General features: G+C 40.4%; 1 protein-coding gene across 1 annotated transcript; it reads right to left on the bottom strand.

Moving 5' to 3' along the window:
- Positions 1-2,701: 2,701 nt before the first annotated feature.
- Positions 2,702-23,646, bottom strand: asap3 (ArfGAP with SH3 domain, ankyrin repeat and PH domain 3). The gene is made up of 26 exons (XM_005723839.1): positions 23,218-23,646; positions 19,572-19,644; positions 17,008-17,153; positions 15,598-15,672; positions 14,707-14,756; positions 13,558-13,681; positions 12,910-12,995; positions 12,578-12,653; positions 11,583-11,669; positions 11,227-11,336; positions 10,499-10,568; positions 10,289-10,376; positions 9,883-9,931; positions 8,948-9,114; positions 8,717-8,850; positions 8,520-8,611; positions 8,207-8,387; positions 7,206-7,291; positions 6,983-7,098; positions 6,834-6,901; positions 5,924-6,031; positions 5,539-5,746; positions 5,130-5,421; positions 4,820-5,036; positions 4,502-4,633; positions 2,702-4,209 (listed from the first exon to the last, which is right to left on the bottom strand). Exons 1-26 carry the CDS (start codon positions 23,341-23,343, stop codon positions 4,135-4,137), a joined length of 3,036 nt encoding a protein of 1,011 aa, XP_005723896.1. The 5' UTR covers positions 23,344-23,646; the 3' UTR covers positions 2,702-4,134.
- Between the last annotated feature and the right edge of the window lie 291 nt (positions 23,647-23,937).

Here is a 23,937-nt window from a genome sequence, read left to right as displayed (position 1 = left end):
GGCCATGATAGACCTCATCCTGAAGCATCTTTGTCTGAACAGGAAAAAACCCACACTAGTCATGCACTGCTGTGGGACCGCACCTTTTGTGTTTTCTATGAATGAAAATAACAACAACTATGTTTCCCAAAGATCTCTGGGCCCACTTGCAGAATGAATGTAATGTTTATTGCTATTTTTTTTTTTTTTTTGCTGTTTGTTATCTTTTTTCTTCCAATATAATAATTACCGTACATGTATCTTTTTTGGACCTGTGGTTTGCAAAAAACAAAACAGAAAAATGCTCTTGTGTTCATTCCGTACTGCTGGAATTACTTAAACTTTTGATACGAGGGATTTTAACTCTTTTTGAAGATGTGGAAACTATTACCACAATTGCATCTCTTTACAGCCCTTTACGGACTCAGACGCTGGCCGACCACAGATCCAAAACTACTTTTCTGATTGCTATTCATCCTTAGAACGTTTTTAATATTTTGTGTTTGTTACTGTGTGATGTTGTATAATATATATATATAAATATATTTATGTTGTAAGCTTTTCGTTTCCGGTAAATCAGGTGTCGAATATTCACAGTATGATATTTTTACTGATTGAGAGCTGTATATTCTACTATAGTATGAATGTTAAATCAGATTTTAGTCAATGTTATATGCGTAACTGCAGGGTTGTGGCCACTGATTTTCTCTCAGTGTTAAAAATTGAGCTGAAATGGAAGTTAATTATCTCCTGAACCTTGATGTAACTGATGTACTTTTGAAAAACAGGCTTGTGGTTTTTGCTGGAAAGTGAAATACTGAATGTTCTGCCCTGTTTTCTTATTTTGCTTGAATTTGCTACTACTTCTTTTTGCTCTCTTGACACTGTTACAAACTTGAGGCACAGAGCCACATTGTGCAAGGCTAGTATGATTGCATTTTAAGCATTATAGGTTTTTTGTTTTTTTTGTAAAATAGCCTGAATTATTAGAATAAATGGACTTAATGATTCAAATGCTGCAGAAATAGGCTGCTTTTTTTCCTCCTTCCCCAGAACCTGCTAATATAAAGTGCTCAAATTTCAGATGGAATCTCTAAATTTAATCTGTGTTCTCGTTGCGTGGGAGGTTTAAGAACTATTAGGGTCACCTTGCAGCAGCAGCTTGCAGTAGCTCACAGCAGTGTAGGCCCAGGTCAGCAGAAAACTGCTTTTTTGACGTAACTGCTGCAGGCCAGAAAGGAACAAACTGTGAAAGCATCATCCAGCAAATACATTTAGCATGTCTTACCAGTGAGTGTGCCATTTAGCCATTTGCTTGTCCATTAGAGTCCTTTCTTAGCTCATTATGCAGTTAAGTGGAAGCTTGATAACCCTCTGTTCAGGGAAATTGCATAATTACTCAAATATATCCCACTTCTAAGTGCTCATTATTGCAAACAAGTATGTCTTATATCACTTTAAGCCAGTGATTTTACTGCTTCTCAGTTAATAAGAAGCATGTGTATGGGTTTTACACAGATTTCACTATCTTGAGTATTAGGAAGTTAGTATAATCTCCATTACATTTTATTAATTTTAAGAGTTTGCAAACTTATATTCAAACCTATTATATTTACAAAAACTTGCTTTGGAATCATTAATTTTACTCCACATTTTATAGATGCCTATAATATTTCAGTGTATTACATTAAATTATATTTGTGCATTCTTGTATTCGTGTATGTAATGATAAAATAGATAAGCCTATTAGCGAACGGATGTTTGTTATTTAAAGGTTTTCAGAAAATAATATTTTACAGCTGACATTTATATACTCTGGGTGTACTAGTACAGCCAGACAGGACAATGGATATGGGTTTACACAAGGGCTGCTCAGCCAGCAGAACAGACTAGTATGTGGTAGAGTGAGTTATTATCCTGGCTGTTAGTTAAGTGTTATGTAAGTGACAGGTTGGAATTTGGTCATCCTGGCTCTGGGACAGAGGGTTGGGGATAAGCAACATCTGGATGGAGAGTAAGTGAAGCTGGAATAACACAGAACTGTAGAGAATACAGCCAAGAGAGACTGCTGAAGAGATTTAGCTGTAGGAAGTCATTTAAGAATAAAATGGGGGGTAATATCGGAAAAAGAAAGAAAGGTGGAAAGGCAAATGTCAAAATTAAAATTCAATTTATTCTTTTTTTAAAAAAAGAGGTTTTAACCTGTTGATTAGAACAAAGTAATTTTTTGCAGGTCTTATATTAGACTCTAAAGATCTTAAATGAGTTCAGGTTTTCAGAATATGGACTATTAGGGATTAGTGTATTCTTAAGTATTATAAGTCACACATTTCATAATCTGGCAGTGTTGAGCCTAGATTATACTGTGTCGCAGCCACAGGCAGCTGGAGACAAGACAGTAAAGTGCATTTTAATCTCCCTGATTGCTGTCTCGAGTTACCATTCCACCAACTTTTAATAATGTGCTGAAATAAATGGACTGGTTTGTATATAGCACTTCCCTACTTCACTTAAGCACTCAAAGTACTTTATGCAACTCGTGTCTTATATCACTCGCACACTGATTAACACATCCAGAGCGAATCGGGCTTCAGAATCTCGCCCAGTAACAGTTTGGCACAATAACTCAATCAGCCAGGGATCGAACCACCAACCTTCTGATTAGTAGATGACATCCCTGGTACCTAAATATCTGACCTTATGTAAAAGTATAAAAAACATCACAGGAGTTAAAGAAGTTTAATGTGTATGTGTCAAATACACGCAATGAAATTAGCTAATCTGCTAGTTCCTACTTACAGATGCAGTAAACTGTTGTCATCTTTGATAACCTGCTTCTCTCATGATTTATTTGCTAGAAGAAACTGTGACAAGTTTTTAGTTTAATGAGAAAGAATGCTTTTATGAATACATTATGCATCTGTGTCCATCCGCTCCCATCCACAGTCATTTAACAACTAACAAAACACCAGAAGACAAAATATGTCAAATGAGAGGACATCAAATTCGTGACATGAAGTAAGATTATCTGTAATGATATAATCCTTTATGATACATAAAATGTAAAAATGGTGTTATATACTCTGGATGAGTGCACATATATAGACATTTCAGACACGTATGTACAAGAAGTTGTGGGTTAAATTCTGTGAAATGTGTTAGATTTGAAGATTTACGTCTGGCAGTGAAAGCTCTCCCATTCTCTGCTTTCCTATCCTTTCATTCCTAAAGGATCCTGAAGGCCACTGTGTGTGTATGAAAAGATGTGTTCACTGAACAAATTACTGCAGTAGGGTGCTAATCTTAACAAGCCCTCTTAAAGTGCCATTTTCTGGTAGTACAGAAGTCTTTTTTTTTTTTTCTTAACACCATCGTTATTTCATGTTCTCCAGAGAATAGTGCCTACAGCCAAAAGAAACCGGATCCTCTGCTCTCCATGCCGCCAGAGAGCTATGCAGAGAGTCAACACGGCTGGGCTAAAGTTTCTGATCTCTCCTTGGGGTGTCCAGACGCCTGCAGGAGGCAGACTGGCTGGCAGGTTCCCGGGCAGGCGGCACTGAGACACTGAGCAGGTTTGAACCTTATATCCAAGTCACAGTATACTGCGATTCCAAACAGTTCAACGGTTTCCATTAAGAACAAAGGAAAAGGGGGGGAAGCTACATCCCGATTCAGTAGCTGGCTATGTACACACTTACAGCTGTGCCAGCTTTTCTGAAGACTCCTTCAGAGTTTAAAGTGCCTTACAGGGTTTCTGCCCTACAAGTAAATATTGCCTCTATGTACAAGTCCTAGATCAGCATAAGCAACTTCAGCATTTGCTATACAAATATATAATTAATGGTCAAATGAACATTGGACAATAAATGCACAACACGTTCCTTTTAATAGCTGTTTAGGGTTTTAGAAAGGGTGGCATGAAAGCTTTCAGTTCTTGTTATTGCCTTCTAGGGATGACTAAATGTTTAAAATCCTAAAGTCGCAATGTTCACATATCCCTTTGCCAAGAAATCGTTATGTGGGAATGTTGTCAGTTCCAGTTGTATCCAAGAAAAATAATACAGTCCACTCCTGGATAAATTCCAACTTGTGATGATCAACTTCCAAGGATCAAATGGTTGATTTTGCCATTTTGAAGAATACTGTGTTCCCTCTTCAGTCTGTTAGTTTGTGTACATAGTTTACAGGAAAGGCCCCACTCCTGGATGGATCCCCCTCTATGTGACCAGTCTGTTAGGAAAAATATATGTCTGTCAATCAAATCCCTCTATGTACTATTTCCAGTCCATTTATTTTAACTTTTATAACTTTGGTAATTTATTTTACTGTACTTTACTCTGAGTGTATAAATATACAAATCCACAAAAATGCCAAATAGTAATAACTGTTGGATTGACTACTGACAGAAAAAGTGTGTAGTGGGTGAATAAACAAGGTTATCTTAGACTGATGGCTGGGCCTTCATGCAGAAAGCTGCTACTGAGTGGGAAATAGGTTGTAATGAATCTGTAGTTACACTTACCCACCAGTGGGGGTCATTAGTGGCTGTGACCACAATAATTTCATCTTTGAAAAAGGCGAGCTGCTCAGAACTGACAGCTCGGCAGTCCACCAAAGCCTTGACGCGCTTCTGATGTGGCCTGCTGTTAGAAACCTGGAAAAGACATATGCTTCTGTAAGCTATGCTTCTCAGTGTGCCACCAGCAAATTCATACACTGACTGTGAAATCTCTTAAGCGTTTTTTTCCCCAGTGAAAAACTCCTGAAATGGAAGCGTGTGACATAGAGAACTTGAACTTATTTAAAAAATAATACAAAAAGGTGTCTTTGTCGTTTGTACCATAGCATTCCTGCGAGGTCGTGGGATACAGGTCAAATCAGGTGAGGACGAAGGGGCGGGGACTGGAGCAGTAGCTGGGGTAAGGGCTTTACTATTCCCTCCTGGGGTGGAGTACAGATCCTCCTGGCTGCCCACACAGGCCGAAGACAAAACGCTACACTTTCCCTGGCTGCCTCCTCCACTGCTCGTGCGGCGGTATGACGTGGTCTTCTCCGAACTGGAAAAATAACCCAGAAATAACAAGATTAAATTATACTAAACTGTGTAGTATTAAAACAGCAGGAGCTAGATTCACATTCTTCTTCCTCACCTGACAGGCCCTATGTGATTCTGAGAAAAACCTGATGTGGCACCACTTTGAGATCCAGAACTCAAACCAAGATGACCATCCCATGTCTGCCTATGCGCCCTGAGCAGGCTTGCTTGTCCATTTGGAGACCTAGGGGGTCTCCCAGCTTGGCCTTGGTTTTCTGTATTTCCTGAAGGAGGACTCTGTCGTGCCTGCATCTGGGGACTGGATGAGTGATAGGACGGGTTCGAGCAGCGTCGTGGAATTTGGTTTCCTTCATGCGATGTGGCTGAGATCTGTGGGTCTGAGCGGCCTGTGGAGGGCAAAAGAAGAAGAACAAGAGCAACAATGTAAATTGATAAAACTAGCATTGGCTTAAATAACTCATTCATTTATTTTTAATCTAGAGAATCTGTATAACGTAGTTTACCTCTTTGGATGGATTTAGCTGGCAGTGGCGGAGGCATTGAAGCTCCAGAGGGGGCGCTATTGACTGGTGGATTTTTATATAGAAATTCTATATTCTCGTAAGCCTGACAAGGTCTGCTACTTGTACTAGCAGCGGAAGAACTGACACTCCAGTGTCCACCACCTCCATTTGATGACAGAGGAGACCGGCTTTTGGGTAATGGGCTCACCTGGAGTTAAAAGATAATAAACAAAACATTAATTTCTATAGCGCCGCCTCATCTTTCTTCGTTTAATTTTATTTATAAACTTTCCAAAATGGATAATGTAAAATGAAAGGAAAAAGGCCAAGCTTTGACTTAAAGGTAAAGTCAGTAATGACTGTGGTTAGTGTGTGTGGCATTTACCCTCTCATCCAGGTCATCTTCACTGTCATAGAATTCCTGAGACTGTGTCTCCCACATGAACTCTACGTGTATCTGAGAGTTAAACTTCCCACTCTGCGCCAGCTCCAACTAAAAAACACAAAAGAGCACAAAAAGAATATTTAACTATCTTAGTACACACGACTTTATTTGATCGGTTAACTTTGTCATATCAAACCTAATTTATTTCACTCCTATGCTGACTTGATTGTTGTCTTCTCTTTATTTTGCTTGTTAACGTTTTGCTGTAATGTAGTTTTGTTTGTTTGTTTTTACTACTAATAATAGTAAACGTTGCAATCTTTTGTTAGCTGTTATGTTAAAGACAAAAAATACAGCTAGCAGGAAAAAAGGCATGAAGGGGAAGTTTGACTCTAGGGTCAACATTTTTCACCAAAGTGAAACCAAAAGTCCAAAGAGTCTGTCTACATCCTTCCACATAAACAGTCGTGTGTCATTGCAAGCTAAAAGTTGTACAGCCGATTATGCAACGCAAGAATTTTGTAGTTTACTTGTCTAACTTTTTTTTTTTTTTATTGTTCCACAAAGGATTCTTTTCTAAGATTTCTCACAATCAAACAGGATGTTACTCAAGGCAGGTCTGATTCAGCAGGGCAGATGGCCGGTAAGAAAATAAAACCAGTTTATGAATGATACACACTGGGATCCAATGAGGATAGGGTTCCCTAGCTGAGCTCTGCTGCACAGGGAGTTATTTCAAGGTAGTGTTTCCAGCTGTGGAAATTGGGTCATTTTGCTTCTGGAGTTGGATTTCTGGTAGGTATTATAATGTTGCAACTTGATTCCTCAGCTGAACTTACTTCCTGCCAGTGTGTGTTCTGAGTATTATGAATTAAAAACTTTAAAAGCTAAAGGGGAAGTGAGATCTCACCAGCTCGACACACTGTTTATGCTGCAATCTCCTGGCAGTATCCAAGGCCGTCTCTCCCGCCGAGTTCACTACAGGAGAAAGAAAAAATAGCGGCTTTCTACTTGTGACACTATGCAAAAGAGAAATACAATTAACAGAGTAAAATGTACCCGTTTGAAGCGCTGCCTTCGCTTTGAGGAGTAACTTAAGAGATTCAGGCTTATGATACAAGACGCTGTAGTGAAGGGCCGTGTTCCCCTCTGCGGTTCTCTTCTCCAGACAGTTACTGTAAGATGAATGTATAGATTTGATAGATGGCATAAAACTGTACTAAAGCAAAAACCAAACTGTCCATGCAAAGTAAGTAAAACATGCTACATATCAATGTCTGACCTGTTCTGACAAAGGAAATCCACAAGTGCCAGAGAGCTTTTTTCCTCCAGACGCACAGCAAGATGGAGCGCTGTCTCCTTGAGTCCCTTAATGGAAAGCAAAGATAAAGTCAAATTGGTGACATTTAAAGAGATCTTCCATCTGTACTACATATTGTTTTCATATTTTTTTGCATAGCTACTTCAGTCAATCACCTGAAGTGGCTGCACATTATGTTAAAAATCAGTCTTACAAATATGATAACACTAAAGCTTAAGTCAGAGGTTGACCATGCAACAACTGTTTCATGTTGTTGTGTTAAAAACTGCTAAAAGCTTCAGGCCTTATCTGTTTATATGAAGGGCAAACAGGAGGGGCAGAAGAAAGACAGAAGAGCCTGCATAATTCAATGAGCCTGGCTTATTTGTTCTCCAGAGACATGAGCTCTGAACTAAGAGCTGAAATAATAAATGAAAGCCAACCAACACAAACAAGCACACACACATGCACGCGCGCACATGCGCTGACTAGGAAGTCCATAACAGGAGGGCAGAATATGATTAAAGACTTGAAGGCGAGGCGTTGGAGAGAGACAACAGAGGAGGGTAAAGACTAAATTAAAGGTCAAAAGAGATGGGCGGGCCTCTCATGACCCACCCATAAATATATTTCAAATACTGCAACTGTTTACTTGCATTATATGAACACTGTGTCATATAGATATATTTTTGTAAAAATTAGGTGGATTTCTGTCTTTATTTCTGTCAACTTTTCTAAAGTAAAAACAACAAAGCAGCATTTTAAAACCTCTCCCTTTAAACCTGTAAACAAACTGGATGGACGACCCGGTCAGGATGTAGCTGTCATTCAAACTAAACACACATCATTTGCAGGAATGTCAAAAGTTTAAATCTGTCACTGCGTAATAAAGGTTTATTACAAGCTTTCCCCACCCTAACAGGGCAGCTTTCTGGAGGAAATGAATGTGTGGAAATCCACTTGTGGCTTTAAGTTATCTTTACCTGTCCTTCGGGGAGTGTGAGTGGTTTGGCCAGATCTGCTCTCTCAGCATAGAGCTGCAGAAGCAAAGCGAGGTCACGGCTCCTCACGGCTTCATAAAGCAGGCTAGGATTTGCTTCTTCTCTGCGTAGGACGTAGCGACGCTCAGCGTACTTTGCCACAATGTATTCCTTCCTGGCATTCCTGGTTGTTAAGCAAATGCAATTCAATAATATAAACTAATAAGCTGGCATTGTTGAAGCCATTCTTAATGTCAAAGAAAGTGTGTATTTATAACTCATTTTCATGATCACTTAAATTCTAAATCAGACTCACATGTCACTTTGTGGAAATGGTTTGACCGAGTCATTTGGAAGCCCTGCCTCCATGATGTCATTGAATCGAGTGTTGCCAATACTGACGGCCAGCTGGAGTGACACACAATACATCCACAAATATGTGACATGAAGACATTTCAAAGAATAGCACATTGTTGCATAATGTCTGTCTGTTCCCATGTGTCTATTTAGTACCAGTAGTTCGGAGGTGCTCAGTAGGTCCAGAGTGAGGGACTGGATCCTGGAGTAGTGGACCCCTAGCTCTCTGTGGATGCCGGAGCACTCAATACACGTCAGGATGCCCAGATTGGTCGACAGCCATGTTGGATCTGCGAGACACAGCTGGTGATTATTCATTATGCTCATAAAACAAATGTAATTGCATGCTTGTACTTCTGTAACCATATATAAGAATGACTGGCCAACCTGGAGCTCCACAGTCTGCACAGGCCTCATTGCCAGGCATGTGTCGCAGCTCAGCAATAATGGCTTTGGAAAGTTCCTGAAGCCCACTGTCCTGGAGGTGAAGCTGATCCCCACCCAGCGCTGTGTTCAGGGCCTCCTCCTTACTGTTCTGCAGCACGGACACCCAACTAAAGTGCAAACGATATACATTTAGAACATTGTTATTAAATTTCATATATTGTAACAATTCATTTTGAAGTTTAAACCACAGAGAGTCAGCGACACCATGGGAAACGAGAAGACTCTTTCATTAAAACATCAAAAAATGCTAAACTATTTTTTATGCATGTTTTTTGTTGTTGAATTATGAGTAATATAGAAATATGAGTTAGTGATTCTCACATCTATCATTTCTGAAGCTCGGGTACTTTTCCATTTAAACCATTTGTTATTGCACCCCTAAACTTACATAGCTCATCACATCAAAGAAACTGCCTTTAGGCCCACACAGAAGGGAAGGACAGCGGACGAAGAACCCCACTTGCAATCCCATCCAAAACCACATCAGAACACACAAAGTTCCCCTGCTTGCTGCCTGTGGCTACCAAGAAAATTCCCACCCAGAAGAGACTAGGTTTCTGTCAGACTCAAACAGTCTTTCTGCATCATTTAGTTTGTCTTACTTTTTGTAAATTGTCAGCTCAGCTTGTTCTTTACTGCATGAGCCGTCAAATTATAGCGTTTCTTGTTTCATGAAAACATGTTTAACCCTTTCCTTACAGGAACGATTTATTGTCTCTGACTGGAGTCCTGGCTGTTCATGTGTACATTGTAAAGATTCTTTCTTATACATAACTCCACTGACATAAAAAGGGTATGGCATGCAACAACTTGCTTTATAATGAGAAAACAGACAAAAATACCAGCGTGCAGCCTACAGGACTTTCAAAGCTTACATCAAACATTCCTGCTCGTCTTCTGCCTGGAAATGATATGTCCGGTTATCTATCGAGAGGGAAAAAACAAAAGTTAAATATTATCTTGAAAACTAAATTACACAGTAGAAATTGGAGCAGAGAGGCTTGAAAGACAACAGTCAATATAAAGCTTGCGCAACTAGACATGGCATAAAACAAGCGTGAAGCACACAACCACCTCTGTTTTACCGCGCAGCACTTCATATTAATCACTGGGAATGTCTGCCATTTACACCAAAATTAAATGTCTCAGATCCTGATTTCAAATGTGAGGACCAAAGAGGCAAGTTTCCAAGTCATCTGTGCTGCAGATGACTGTTTACAGTCTGTAATGATCATATGTTGAGGGGAAAGCTTGAAGGTCAAAAGTTAAAAATAAACCTACGAGTGACAAGGTCAAAGGTCCTCCTGTCCTCGGGGTTCGGTCGCACCTGGCAGGTCAGCAGGTTCAGTTTGGCTGGGGGTCGATTGATCTGAAGACCAACACATTTGTATCAGTATGTATTTGCTCACATATTTGCTGTATTCCCTGCTGACAGTTTACCTCATGTGGCATTTATTGTCTAAAAGCACAGTATCAATCATGAGTCCTCACCGTACTGTGGGAAATGGTCAGGCAGCCGAATTTGACTCCACACTTTCTCTTCTGCCAAACCTTCCTTATCCTTTGAGATGAAACACAAATGAAGAGGGAAAAGGCCAATTATTATTAAAAAAAACCATTCAATTCCTTGATTTTTTTTTTTACTTTTTTTTTTGTTTTTTGCGTTGCTTTAGTTGAAGGCGTGTTAACAGATACCATTAGATACACTCTGCTGGCCCAGATTATTCCTATTCACAGTACTGTTTTCGTCATCTTGATTGAATCAGGTAAAACTGCTAAAGCACATGTTCTGTTTTTTGTCAGTGGCCTGAGAAAATTTTACTCCCCCAAAGCCTCCTATTTGCCCTACTGAACCACATCCCCTCTCTTTATCACACACTAATCTAGGACTGTGTGTGTGTGTCTGTTCGTGCATGCGCATGACGCAAATGTTGGATCAGCTAGCTAGCCAGTCTGCCAATAAGTTCCACAGGAGGGGCCCCTGCTTGAATGTTCATCTCACAATAATGAAGACCAGCTGGGGCAGATAAAGTTTGCATTAGCCTTTCTTTCTCTGTGCCATACTTACTTAATTTTCACCCAGCTGAGATCATTTCTGTCTTTTACAATGTTAGTGAGCACCGTTTACCCCATTCTTCTTATTCTGTATGTACTTGCGATTCCTGCAAAATGCTTGTGTTCCAACTTCATACATGACACCAGCTAATGCCTTTACACACCCGTCACTCTTCTTAAGCAGGAAACCGGATTTCTCCGTTCCGTACTTCTTGTTTCCCTGCGGTTGGTGAATGCTATACCCATTGCCAGAGTTTTTCCTGTTGAGGTACTCCTGGAATATAAACAGTGATTTAAGGATTTAACTTTAAAGCTTCAAACCAGTTGTCCAGATTATAAAAATTCAAAGCAATACAATAACAACGGTGGCAAAACACTACTGTTGTAATCAGCAGGAAACTTAAAGCCAGTGCACCTGGGCTTTTTATAGCGCTGATATTGGTTTTACACAGACAAATTAAAAGGTCTACAGTAAGCTAACTTACCAGACATAAATAAAGACTAACATAAATAAACATACCTCTTTGCCCTCCACTTGTAGAAGTGATCTAAGAGAATCCCTCAACTGTGTGAGTTGTTTTACCTCTTCATCTTGGTCTAGGCGAACCTACAAAACACACCATGAAAATAGTTTTACTAAAAAAAGAAGAAAAAAAGTTGGAAGAAGAGAATATGTTCACTTGATCACATACATGTTTTTCTTTTTTCATTTGTTCTGGGTGTGGAAAGACAACACACAGCTTTGTGTAACGATCTAAATGATCTAGAACAGAGTTCAGTATTTGGGTGTGTAGTCTTCTGAGGTTTTTCATTTTGAATTAAGAAGCAGAATGACCACACTCACAAGCAACACAGGCCAGTTTAACTGGGAAGTTTAAGTATTTTGTTTTCCTGGAGAACCATGACACAGATTCTATCTGAATTTCTTTCCCGAGACTGAGGTCTGGCATGTCTGAACGGCTCTGTGTTCTGCCCATGAAGAACCAGAAAAACCTCTAACGTTTCCAGTATCACAGTTAACAGTCTGTTTCCAGCAGCTCCAACCAGAAAAATGGAGCACGGCAAATAGTGCGCAGGCAGAAACCCAGTTAAAGCGGTTGGAGAAATAGATGTGTACTAAGGAAAGTATGAAAATGAATGATACATTCATTTCCATCTATTGGAAACCAGGGCAAGCATTTCTGGGAAGAGACTCCTTTAAACAGTCGCTGCTTGTGGATTCAGTGAAGAGGGGGTTGGCTGTTGCGAAAGACCAACATTGAAAAAGTAGATGCTGAAACATAACACAGGGTTTTACTGTAAAATTCTATATGTGCACAGTATTTTCCTCCCAAACATAAATGAATGAAGAAAAGTAGTCTGTTAGAATGATAGCATCAATATGTGGGGTATGTGCATATTTTGACTTCTTAGTGCAATCAAATATTCTTTTAAAATTACAGCAACACTGGGTAAGAAAAAACATGCATATAATCCAGGAGGAGTGAAAAACACAAGAGCAGCTTTCATGTGTACCGTGTGAATAGATGAAGCAAGCTTCTCGATAAAGGGAGAGAGATTCTCTGCAGCCTTCAGCCCATCCTGAAAGAAACTGAGATCAGAAAAAGAAGAAATGCTGAGACAAGCTACTTTAGTTTAAACATCTGATTTCACACCAACTAAAACACCACATGCTGTAACTGTAACAACAGTTTCACTCCCACATTAAAAAAAAAAAAGCCTAGGTAGGAATAAAAAGTGTAAATGGTTAACAAGAACCGCAACAGGCTTTGCAAAGACCGACTGCTGTGCAGAATCCCTTAAAACTCAACATATCTGTGAAAGTAGATGCCAGCTGAGATACTGACCTCAGCTGAGCCTGGAAATATTTGATGAGGCTCTGGAGAAGATCAGGACCCTGACGCACCTTCAGCTCCTGGATCTTCAAAAGGTACTAAAAGAATAAACGCAGACAGTTAAAAACACCTCTGAAACCACTCTCCATAGAAAGGACCGATGGGTCTGTAAAAACATGCAGCGAAGCATGACGCTACCGTTTTTCAGTAGCTTAAATTCCACCCTTGAGTCTCAGTCAAGATAAGACTATTTCTTTTCCTCAGGCTTTTCTCCAGCTGCATGTGCACCACCAAACTCAGTTAGGACTACACCACAAGTGCATTTTTCACCCATTTCCCCCAATCTGGTGATTGATTATGCATGATGATGCACAATTACCTGCTTCTGAATTTTCTTTGTATGCTAATCTATAGGACACCACCTATTCTGAAATTCAGTTTTGAGACTCAATAACTATGCTCATGTTTAAGTCTAATGAAATATATTTTTCCATCAAAGGAATTGGATTGAAGAGACACAAAAAGGAGTGACCACCAGTCCACCATGAATAGAATATGTAATCCACATAAGCAGACCACCCTGGTAAAGTAAATGAAGCCCAGCTCAGATATGCCAACGGAGTCTGGAGTATGGTATTTTGACTGGCACCAATTCCCCACCTCACACATTTGCAGCTGGAAGATCCGTCTCTCTCTCTCCATGTCCTCTGCTCCATCTGATCCCTCTGTCCTGATCAGTCCCAGCTGCCTGTTCTTTTCCCTCCTCTCCTTCTCTAGCTTCACTCTGGAGGGGGGAAGGGAATGGAAGAAAGAATGAAAAGAAGACATAAAGAAGGTTTTCCGTCTTTACTTGCACACACGATGTTTGTCACAAAAGCTAAATCTGATCAGCTCCATCTGTATGAACATGTGCAGCTTTTATTCCATCACAAACTCCACCATCATGCTTCCCTTTCTCATGTCGAGCGAGGAAGTTAGATGAAATTTAATCTCCTTACAGCATTATAAAACACTTTGAACCAGAGCTGGATTGAAATCAAATAACGGCTGTAAAGTGCAAATGCTTCGGCTTGATTTCTTTTTAAAGTAACTGGAAATGACCTTGGGATATGAATCATTATCTTATTAACTTGTGCTGCCACACAAATTCCTAAACCCCACATGAGAAGGAAATATAATACATGAAGCTTTTGAAACAAACACATTCGTCACCATCTTCATCTATATTTCTGTCATGCATCAATGTGAGGCCTGTGCAAGTGGCTATGAATTTATGAGCATTTACACTTTGTGAACCCTCGTGTCTGCATTATTTTGCAAATTCACTAGAAAAACACTTGCTGTAAATGAGTGTATATATCGTGTTTATCTGCTAACATCAGACAATGGCAACTAAAACTGCATATGAAGAGGCAATAGAGCTGGAGTTAATTAATGTGAAACAAACGTTACTTTTGCTGAAGTTGCTGCAATGCAGAGGACAAGGACACAGAGGGCTATACGTGGATTAGCCATCCTATTAAAAAGGCATGAGGCTGCACTCCAAGATTACCGTCTTGCATTGGCATTATGAGCAAGCCAGATACAATTACAGCCTCTGACATACAAACATTTTCATTTCACGGCGCCGTTATCATCGCACAAATCAAAATGTCACATGAGGCTATGGCATTACTACATCATATCTACAGTGCAGCTTTTAAAAGGTTGTTTACTCTCAGGAAAACAATGAGCCAATGATGAAGAACTGCAGTCTGACTCTTACAGATGAATGTGAAGTAACAGTATGGACAGAGTATGGATAATTACATTTTTACATCATAATCCTTCCAGCTCTTCTCCATGTGTTTCTTGAGCTCCTGTTTGAGGGGAGAGGAGAGAAAACGATTAATAATATATCCCCATTGCATTACACACAGTAATAACTGTACTTTACAGCTCTTCCTGGTTATTGCTCAAGCGGGTGGAGCGAGACAGGTAACACACTGTGATGCAATTAGTCGACTAGTCTGCTATCTGGATGAACAGGATTTCAGGGGCATTGTGCCTTCTTTCACAGTTATAATGAAGCAATATTCAGTTGCAGAGTCAGCTGTTTAAAAGACAGGGCAGAGATGGGAGATTGCAGAAGCACTGGCTAGTTATTATTCACTAGTGTGTTAGCATGGCAAATCAAAAGGTTAAATACTTGACAAGACGGGTAAGTTCTGTGCTGGAACGTAGCAAACTCTTACTATTTCATTTGGATAAATAATCTTATATTAAAGAATACTTTAGTGGGGTCAACATTTAAGTGACTACAACTTCTGCCAGAGGAAATCTGCCCTAAAATAAAGTTTACGCTGCAATAGTTGAATCATTCTTCCAGACAGTGATATCCCATACACAAACAGAACCTCCTCACATACAAAGCACTGCATCTTGACTATATAAAGTCATCACGAGGCTTTCGGTTGGCTCATCTGAAGATTTCTGTGTGAACTGTAACATCTAAACATCTTTTTCTATTTTATAATATTGAGCTATCCTCACATATTTGACAAAAATGTGCATTTCTTTTTTCAAAAAAGGGATTACAATCCACATATCTGTTGCTAGGTAAACAATAACGATAAAACTTTATCACACGTGAACCAGTTTAGGTTGCAGTATTTAAATGAGAATTTCATTTATACCGTAAGTAATAAAATCCAGACTCACCAATCTGCTGTCTCGAAGCTCAGACTTCAGCACATTTTCCAGAGGAAACGCCATGATGTTGTTAAGGTTTTGTACCTGAAGCATGTAAGAGAACAAAAAGAAAAAAAAATCAGTGAAGAATGGAAAAATCTTTCGTAAAATGCCACAGATGACCTTTAGCTGCTGTAGTATAAGCAGAAACAGATGCACCCACAGTGAGTTTTACGCACTCTGACTGTCTGTACGAGCATTTCTGGGAATGAGAAATTGATAACTCACAAGCACGGTGATATTGTTATTCTGAACTAACGAGTCATCAAAAACAAAACACTGCACCACTACAATGCTCGAATCCAAGTTGGAGGATGATGCAATGACTCTGGATGAAGTGTTTGTATAAAGTAAAGTGAGATTCATTTGAGATTTGGATGAGGTTTAGATTAACGCCATTGTGGATTTGGGAAGAATGAATCACAAAACAACCTGTATAACCCCAACAAGTCGCTTTTACTGTAATACAACCAGTTCCTCCATCTAAGTACATCACATGAGTATTTTGGCATGCATGGCAACATACATTCATCATGACTCACCGATACACATCCCCAGATAACTATCATCTAGATTTTATTTTTATGGCTTCTGGTGAATTACAACCAAGCCGAACCCTGCTCTTAACATAACTAATGTGCAACCACATCCTTGAGCCGACTGTAGAGCTAACCTTGATATATTGACACAGCAGCCTGAAGAGTGGCAAGTTTGTTTTGGTTGGCAGCCAAACACTGGGGTAACTGATAGATAACACATAGAGTTCTTACACAGGGAAATTCCGGCTTCCAATGTCAACAAATGGACAGATGACATGGATCAATGGATTCATGTTTATACCCACACTGAGACAGTGGGGCACGTACACTAACACTCAAACGAGGCATTAAGGGACATGCTCAGGCAGTTTTTTGCAGTACGACTCCTTAAATCACCCTCCTTTTAGGCTTTTGGGCCCACTTCCTTTAACATCTGTAAGCTGTAGTCGCCCCTGTGAGGCCCTGACAGACACATGTTAAGTGTGTGTGTGTGTGTGTGTGCTGACTCACACGTAGAGGTCTGGGATGAATTATCATCACCAAAGAAACTATCAGAGGGAGGGTTCTGGACTGCCTCAAACAAAAAGCCCAAGTATTCAGCTGTTAAAAACCACCTTCGTTCATGCAACATGTAAGTATGTGAGCACACATATGGAAATTTGGCACATTTCCTTTGAAAATTCTCTGATTATATAAATATTTGTGTATATTAGAGCCATGTCTTCCTTAGTCCTAGTTCTATGCACCTAGTGTAAATGATTTTAACTCTAGTAAAAGCAGCAGAATTTAAGCAAATGTCTCCTTTCCCTTGTATTCCCATCTTTTGTCCTTTTTAACCCACCAGATTTTTGAAGAGGGATGTGACCTCTCTGGTGAACACAGCCAAGTTGAGGAACCCTGTGGAGACTTCATTGTTGTCCTGAGTCAGGTGGCTATTTCCCAAGTTCTCCAGCAGCTCAATATACTGCTCCTTGCTGTCCACATGTGCTGAAAAACAACACACAGAGTAAGTATTGATACAGACCGTAAGGAGTGACTCAGAGTAATTTACAGGCACAGAAAATCTGACAAAGGCAGACTGACTTGTTGTCTTGGGAATAGTTTAACAAGGTGAGCATGTGGGACAAATTAGCACTGGTTTACACCCAGTGGAGGAGGAGGAGTAGAACATATGGAAATTCATGTTTGTCCAAGAGGCTTATAGGTCCCTTTCTTAACTTTTGTAAACTCTCGGTCTGTTGAATATTTATGAACAAGTGCTGATGGAGAAGAATCTGGGCACGACTTTTGCTTACGTAGTATAAAACAAGGTTTCATTCTACAGGTTTTTTTGAAAGAGGATGAACAAACACACGTTATAATGCAAGCTAGGAAATCTTGGATGTAAATCAACAAATATGGGCTCCTTATTACGTGGACCTGACATCTGTAGAGGCACCCAGAGCTGACTAAACAGACAGAAGTAGACATGGGGAGGAAGCACAGCAAGTTTCTGCTCCACTTCCACTTCAAGACAAATATAAAATGGTAAACTGACTGCAGATGGGAGACGGGCTAACACTGGCTGAAAAGCAGAAATGGAACATTTTGTCTGACAGAAAAATTGTGAATTAAGGAAGGAATGCAGACAAACTGCGGGATGGAGGAGATGAGATCTAGGGGTTTGCATGAAAACTGCAGAGGTTGTGGCTGCATGGCCGCTGAAAAGAAAAATTATTACAATAAACATACGTGCAACTATTAAATAACAAACAGCTGAGTCGCTCGCTGCACAGCTCAAAGGATGACGTTACAGCTGACCTTTAACTGCCAGATACCACCGGGGCAACTCTGCTTTTTCACTGCTCTACTAGAACACACACAGACTCACAGGCCACAGCATCTTGGCATAAACAAGTGCTGCTGAGTACTTATGGGAATAGAGAAAGAAATAAAAGAATCTCTTAATTTGCAAATACGTGACACAGTAACAGAGCATCAAACCAGCACGGGGGAGGGGTGGGAGTCAGGCTTTTTATCATTGTGAGTCACACTGTTGGTCCACAACTAACATCAGGACTGTTAAATAGGTTCAATAGCATAATGAGTGAAAGGGAAGGGCCTCCCAGCCTCGGATTACTGGAACTAACCGTAATGATTCCACTTAGAGAGACAAAAACTAGACAAAGCAAACAATAATAAAATATTTCTTTATAGATGCTATAGCACAGCTGAATACATCTGGTTGCCTAACTCTGTGCAGCTAGCCTGCTGACTCATTTTACTAAAAAGTACAAGCCGATGCCTTAAAATGGGAAGCAAGGCTTGCAAGCAACTTTAGAAAAACAAACTCGGGACATGTTAAGCATTTTCTCTGTTTCTCCAACACATTTTTGAGGTGAGCATTAATGTGTTATTCATGCCCACATCTGACAGCTCTGTGGCAAGCTACAGTGACATAAATCTACACAACACACACACACACACACACACAAACTCAGAAAGCGCTCACTTGGTGACCTTGTGGATACTGAGGTCAATGAAGAGGGCGCCTTGTAGTTGCCGAAACCACCAAAGCCATTTACTTTAAACACAGAATCCAACGCATACACAGTCCATAACAATAGAGTGTGTTGTTTAAATAAACATCATCCCTGGGTGCCAGAATAGGGGGCCTCACTCTTAAACACAAGTCGGATGACGTCATCCATAGCAGAAATTATGTTAAGGGTCATTAGTAATTATTAAACTCTGGTTCTTTCTCTCATAGTGTGTCACTGCTCTTTTCTTTTTCCCCTTCGCCCCCCAGCTGCTTGTGGTAGATACCTGCCCCTCACTGAGCCTTGCTCTATTGGAAGTTTTCTTCCTGTTAAAGGGGAGTTTTTCCTTCCCACTGTCGCCAGGTGCTCACCCTTAAGGGATCACGTGTTTGTTGGGGTTTCTTTCTAATATTGTAGGGTTTTTACCTTACAACGTAAGGAAATGTTGTTGTGACTGTTGTCGTGGCGCTGCATAAATAAAACTGAATTGAACTGAAGGCTCCCCTATGCACAAAGCAGATCATACAGTCAAAATAGAGGTTGACCTTTACTTGACAGCTGGCTAGCGAGAGATGGGCTATTTTACTTTCTGTATAGATGGAAATCATTATCTGGGGATTTTGTTTTTAAATTACCCCACTTTCTTCCCATTTCTGTTGCTCCCTTTTGCACTGTAGCACTTTAAATACAAACTTATGTGCAACTACAGCTTGTGTAAGCTAATTTATTGTGCTTCTGTTGCATTTTCTCCGGTATCACCTTTTTCATGTACAAAAAAAAGAGAACTAAGGGGACTTTTCTAAGTAATAAGTGCAGGTAGAATTGTTTTCTTTAACTCATAATCTACTGAGTGAATGAGAATTGCATGTGACACGCTGGCACTTACAGATTCCAGAAGTGTGTATAGCTTTGATTGTTTTCTTCATCCTCTGCAGTGCTATGTGGTCTGTCTCCAGAGACTGCAAAGAAAGAGAAATCAGGAAGAGATAAGGATGTTTGCACTTGCAGTAACTCAACATTTACAGCAAAAAGTATGCTTACTGAATTCTCCGTTACATCAGTTTGTTTGCTACGCCAGTTCGTCTCCTTGTCTATACACATATCTAAAACCAACAATTACATGGCAGCAACCTAGTCCATTTAGGGATGTAGACATCATTAACATGACCTGCTTAAGTTCAAACTGAGCACCAGAATGGGGAAGAAAACTGATTTAAGTTCATGTGAACTTTGCTTAATTGCTGGTGCCTGGTCTGGCTAATTCAAAACTGTTGATCTACTGTGATTTTCCCACCCATACGACAATCATCACCAACCAACATTCAATGAGCAGCTGTTCTCTGGGTGAAAATGCCTCGTTGATGTCAGACTGACTGCTTCAATGAGATAGGAAGGCAAATTTAATTCAAATAACCATTCCTTTTAGCCAAGTAAGCAGAAGAGCATCTAAAAATGCCCAGCATGTTGAAACTTGAAACAGATGGGCAACAACAGCAGAAGACCACACCGGGTGCCACTCCTGTCAGCTAAGAACAGCAAACTGAGGTTACAATTTCACACGGTTTCATCAAAACCGGACAACACAAGACTGGAAAAAAAATTTCCTGGTCTGATGAGTCTTGATTTTGGCTATGAAATGTGAATAGTGGGGTCTGAACATGCAAGCATGGATCCATCCTGTCTTGTATCAACACTTCAAGTCTTTGGCAGTGTAACGGTGTGGTAGATATTTTTTGACCTATATTCTCCCCCTTACTACCAACTGAGCATTGTTTAAATGCCAAAGTATCCTTTGGCATTTAAACAATGCTCAGCAATGCTGACCATGTCCACTCCTTTATCACCACAGTGTATCCATCTTCTGATGCCTGCTTCCAGCAGGATAGCGTGCCACCTCACAATACTCAAATCATATCAAAATGCTTTTTTGATTGTGACGCTTAAAGGGCCTCCACAGTTACCAGATCTTAATCCCACAGAGCAACTTCAAGGTGTGGTAAAACAGAGATGAACACCGTGGACATGCAGCCAACAAATCTGTAAAAAAAACTACGATGTTGTGGTGGTAATATAGACAAAATCTCTGAGGAATGTTTCCAGTAACTTGTAGAATCGATGCCACAGTGAATTAAGACACTCCTGAATGGGATTCAATCTAATACTAGAAAGGTGTATCTAATAAAGTGCCAGCAAGTGTATTGGTACACTTTTCAGAAAATACATTGAGAAACTGCGTTGGTTTAATTTTCTCACGATGTGTGACAAAGCCAAAACAGATGAGTAAGCCTTCACCCAGCATATGATAGTCTGCGTTTCACTGTCGTGTACAGTCCCAAATGATGTCACAATATGCATTTCACCTGTCACTGTCTGCGTTGAAACAACAGGTTTTCACTGTGAGACTAAAAAAACAAACATTGCATAACAAAGACATGAAACAGACATTAAAATGCCTTCATTGTATTTGAACGATAACTCTTCAAAGCCCAAACTATTTGAAGCTACATATTGTTTATGCTCCTCTCGCGGGCCCTGGTTTAAATGAACTACACTTACGACACTCCACCTACACGTCACCAGAAATAGCTTTAATGAGCCAGCAATCTAGACTTAACAGACACTCTGCCTCATCGGACGGTGTTGTTTACAAACCACAGGCCTTCCCGGTCGGGTCCACTCCCTAAATGTTAGTTCATTAATTAAAAGGCGGTGCGGGTGTGTTCCGTTATGTGACGCCATAGTCAAGAAGTGGGAAAGTGATTTAGAGGAGACTGGAGATGGGAGTTGCTGGAGTTTCCTCTGGTGAGTTGGTTGGCAGATGGCAATAAACAGTGGAAACAAGCTGAGGCAGGTCAGTGAAACAGGTTGCTTTTGATGAACTAAATGTGAGAAAGAGCGCGCAAAAACTTTAGAGACAACCCACCATTCAGCTGAAATAGACCAACAATGCATGTGTACTCATGTTGATATAATGCAGTGTCACTTACAGTTACTTTGCTTCATTATCTATGGCTGTGCATTCCCACTGTACGGGTGTGTGAGTAGACTTTAACATTGGATGACTTGACTGATATATGATCTGTAATCACCACATTCAGTTTGGCATGATGATTACACTTATCACTGGGAAAAGTTACAAAGTGTTAACATTTCAACACATCAACCAATTGATCAAGATTAGATTGATTCTTAAAAGCATGTCTGGGAATGACATGACCTACTGTTGCCTATTGCTAAAGAAAGTGAAACTGTTGACTTCTGCTTTTCTTCTTGTGGTTTACTCCTGCCACTAATCAACCTAGTCCTGGATGAGCTGACTGAACATGATAACTATAATCTGAGCATCTATGAAAAGAAATAACTGCCCTTACATCTGGTTGTGTTCACATGTGTAGAATTCCAGCGTGACCCTCCCTAAACAGCAATTCCAGCCATGTATTTTCCAGCGTGTCATGCTGATAAATAAGGACATGAGCCCAAGTTAAATGCATCACACAGCTGTTTAAAATGCTCTTCTTTATTCTAAAGTCTCCACTTAGTCTCACTTTCAAGCCAAGGAACTCCTAAAGAAGATCCTTCATCTCTCTCAGGCTATGGTGAGGTTTCCTCTTATTAGAGGTGGGCATCAAGATATCCAGGCTAGGAGCAGTGACTCAGACTGATGTGACTCTAACCAAAAACACAAATCCATATGGACCGCAGCAGAACCCTGATCCACAAAGTTTAGTCACAAAGAATACAGACAAGGAAGTATTGACATGCACATTTGGAATATTTGTTTTATGGCCAAGTTCATAGTGGGCTCCCTCTGCTTCCTCGTTTGCGCGAGGAGCTTTGAGAGAAGACATTTCAAACAAAACACCAATGTGCACACAGAGAAGCCTTAAACAAGTCTTCAAAGTACTAGTTATGAATAGGGGCATGCAGACAGACTTGCTTGCAGCTATGGGCATGTGTGCATGCTTACCCTTACAAACACAATCCATCACTCTGTGTGACTCAGGCATGTTTCTGTGTCGTGTGTGTTCTGTTAGTGTCCCACCACTCTGACTCCCACTAGACCGACGACATAAACACTGTAACCTCATGTAACCTTCACTTATTTGCTGAATCAGACACTGGGGTTTATACTGAACAGATCATATACGCACTCTAAGCCTGTCCTGTACAAGTGCAGCACCCATCAATTTGCACATTTCAGAAAACATAACCTACTCCCATGTCCTAAACTGGGAACCATGAAATTCCAAAATGAATACACTGACAGTCCCGCTTTTTCCGACACAAAGCCACAGCACTTTGCATTTGTAGGTTCTATACCTTTTGGAAATAAATTACCGGTCCGTGAAAGACCGCAAGTTTACTGCTGAAACCTGTGCTCACGTGCAAACTGTGTTACAAAAAGAAAATTAAAGCTTGAGTTAAAAAAAAAAACAAAAAAAAACACACAAGCTACGGGTAGGGGTAAAACGTCAGGTAAACAACAAAGGTGTATGTCTTCTGCACACACCTCCCCCTTCCACAACTCTCACCTCCTCCACGGCTGAAACTGTGCTCCGACAGTCGCTCATTTTAGACTGAAACGTTGAAGTCCCCGGAGAAGACAAATCCTCGTTTGTCAGGATCACAAAGTCCGAAACGCTTATTCGCTCCGGCATGTTTCGGGCGAAGCGGGTCCGACAGTCAGTGAAGAGAAAAGTGAGGCAAAGTTACACGCGCGCATGTAAGTCCCATTTGAAGTGGAAGAAGAAGAAGAAGAAGAAGGGCAACAGTACGGTCACTCCCTCCTTCCTTTGCGGAAACTGAAAAAATATATAATAAAAAAAAAACACCGTATTCATCTGAGTTTGAGTTCCTTTGAACAAAGTCTTTAAGGTGGAAAGTTGAGTCAAACTAGACTTTGCAAGTCCCGAGCGACTCCGAGGACGTGTGCGCGTGAAGGTGCACCAGCGCGCTACTGAGCGCATTCAGTGAGGGAGGGAGCAAACTCCACCGTCACGTGGGAATGTTTGTGCTTTCTGGCAAACCAGAAACAGAGAAAAGCGTGTGTGTGTGTGTGTGTGTGTGTGTGTTCTTGTCACCACCTCTTTCATTAATACTTCTCATTTCTATGCAAACTATAGTCCGGTCGCCATGGATGCAGAATTCCTCCTTCACAGACTTAACTTAAGGAGAAGAATTTCAATGGATGGGATGGGATGATAGGACAGTTTATCGACTGTCACTGAATGCTGTCTTTCAAAACTGCACTT

Source organism: Pundamilia nyererei, unplaced genomic scaffold, assembly GCF_000239375.1.
Source record: "Pundamilia nyererei isolate P.nyererei 1_Seehausen unplaced genomic scaffold, PunNye1.0 scaffold00010, whole genome shotgun sequence".
Taxonomy (NCBI): Eukaryota; Metazoa; Chordata; class Actinopteri; order Cichliformes; family Cichlidae; genus Pundamilia; species Pundamilia nyererei.
This window is presented reverse-complemented; position numbering and strand designations above follow the sequence as displayed.

What these genes read in the sequence shown, in the direction of transcription:
- asap3 (XM_005723839.1), bottom strand. Translation starts at nt 23,343, where the DNA reads ATGCCGGAGCGAATAAGCGTTTCGGACTTTGTGATCCTGACAAACGAG. An exon ending in AAGGATTATGATGTAAAAAT is followed by an intron (nt 13,682 to 14,706) that starts GTAATTATCCAT and finishes TCCCCCCTCCAG; the next exon opens with AGTGAAGCTAGAGAAGGAGA. An exon ending in CTGCTTAAGAAGAGTGACGG is followed by an intron (nt 10,569 to 11,226) that starts GTGTGTAAAGGC and finishes TTCATCTCAAAG; the next exon opens with GATAAGGAAGGTTTGGCAGA.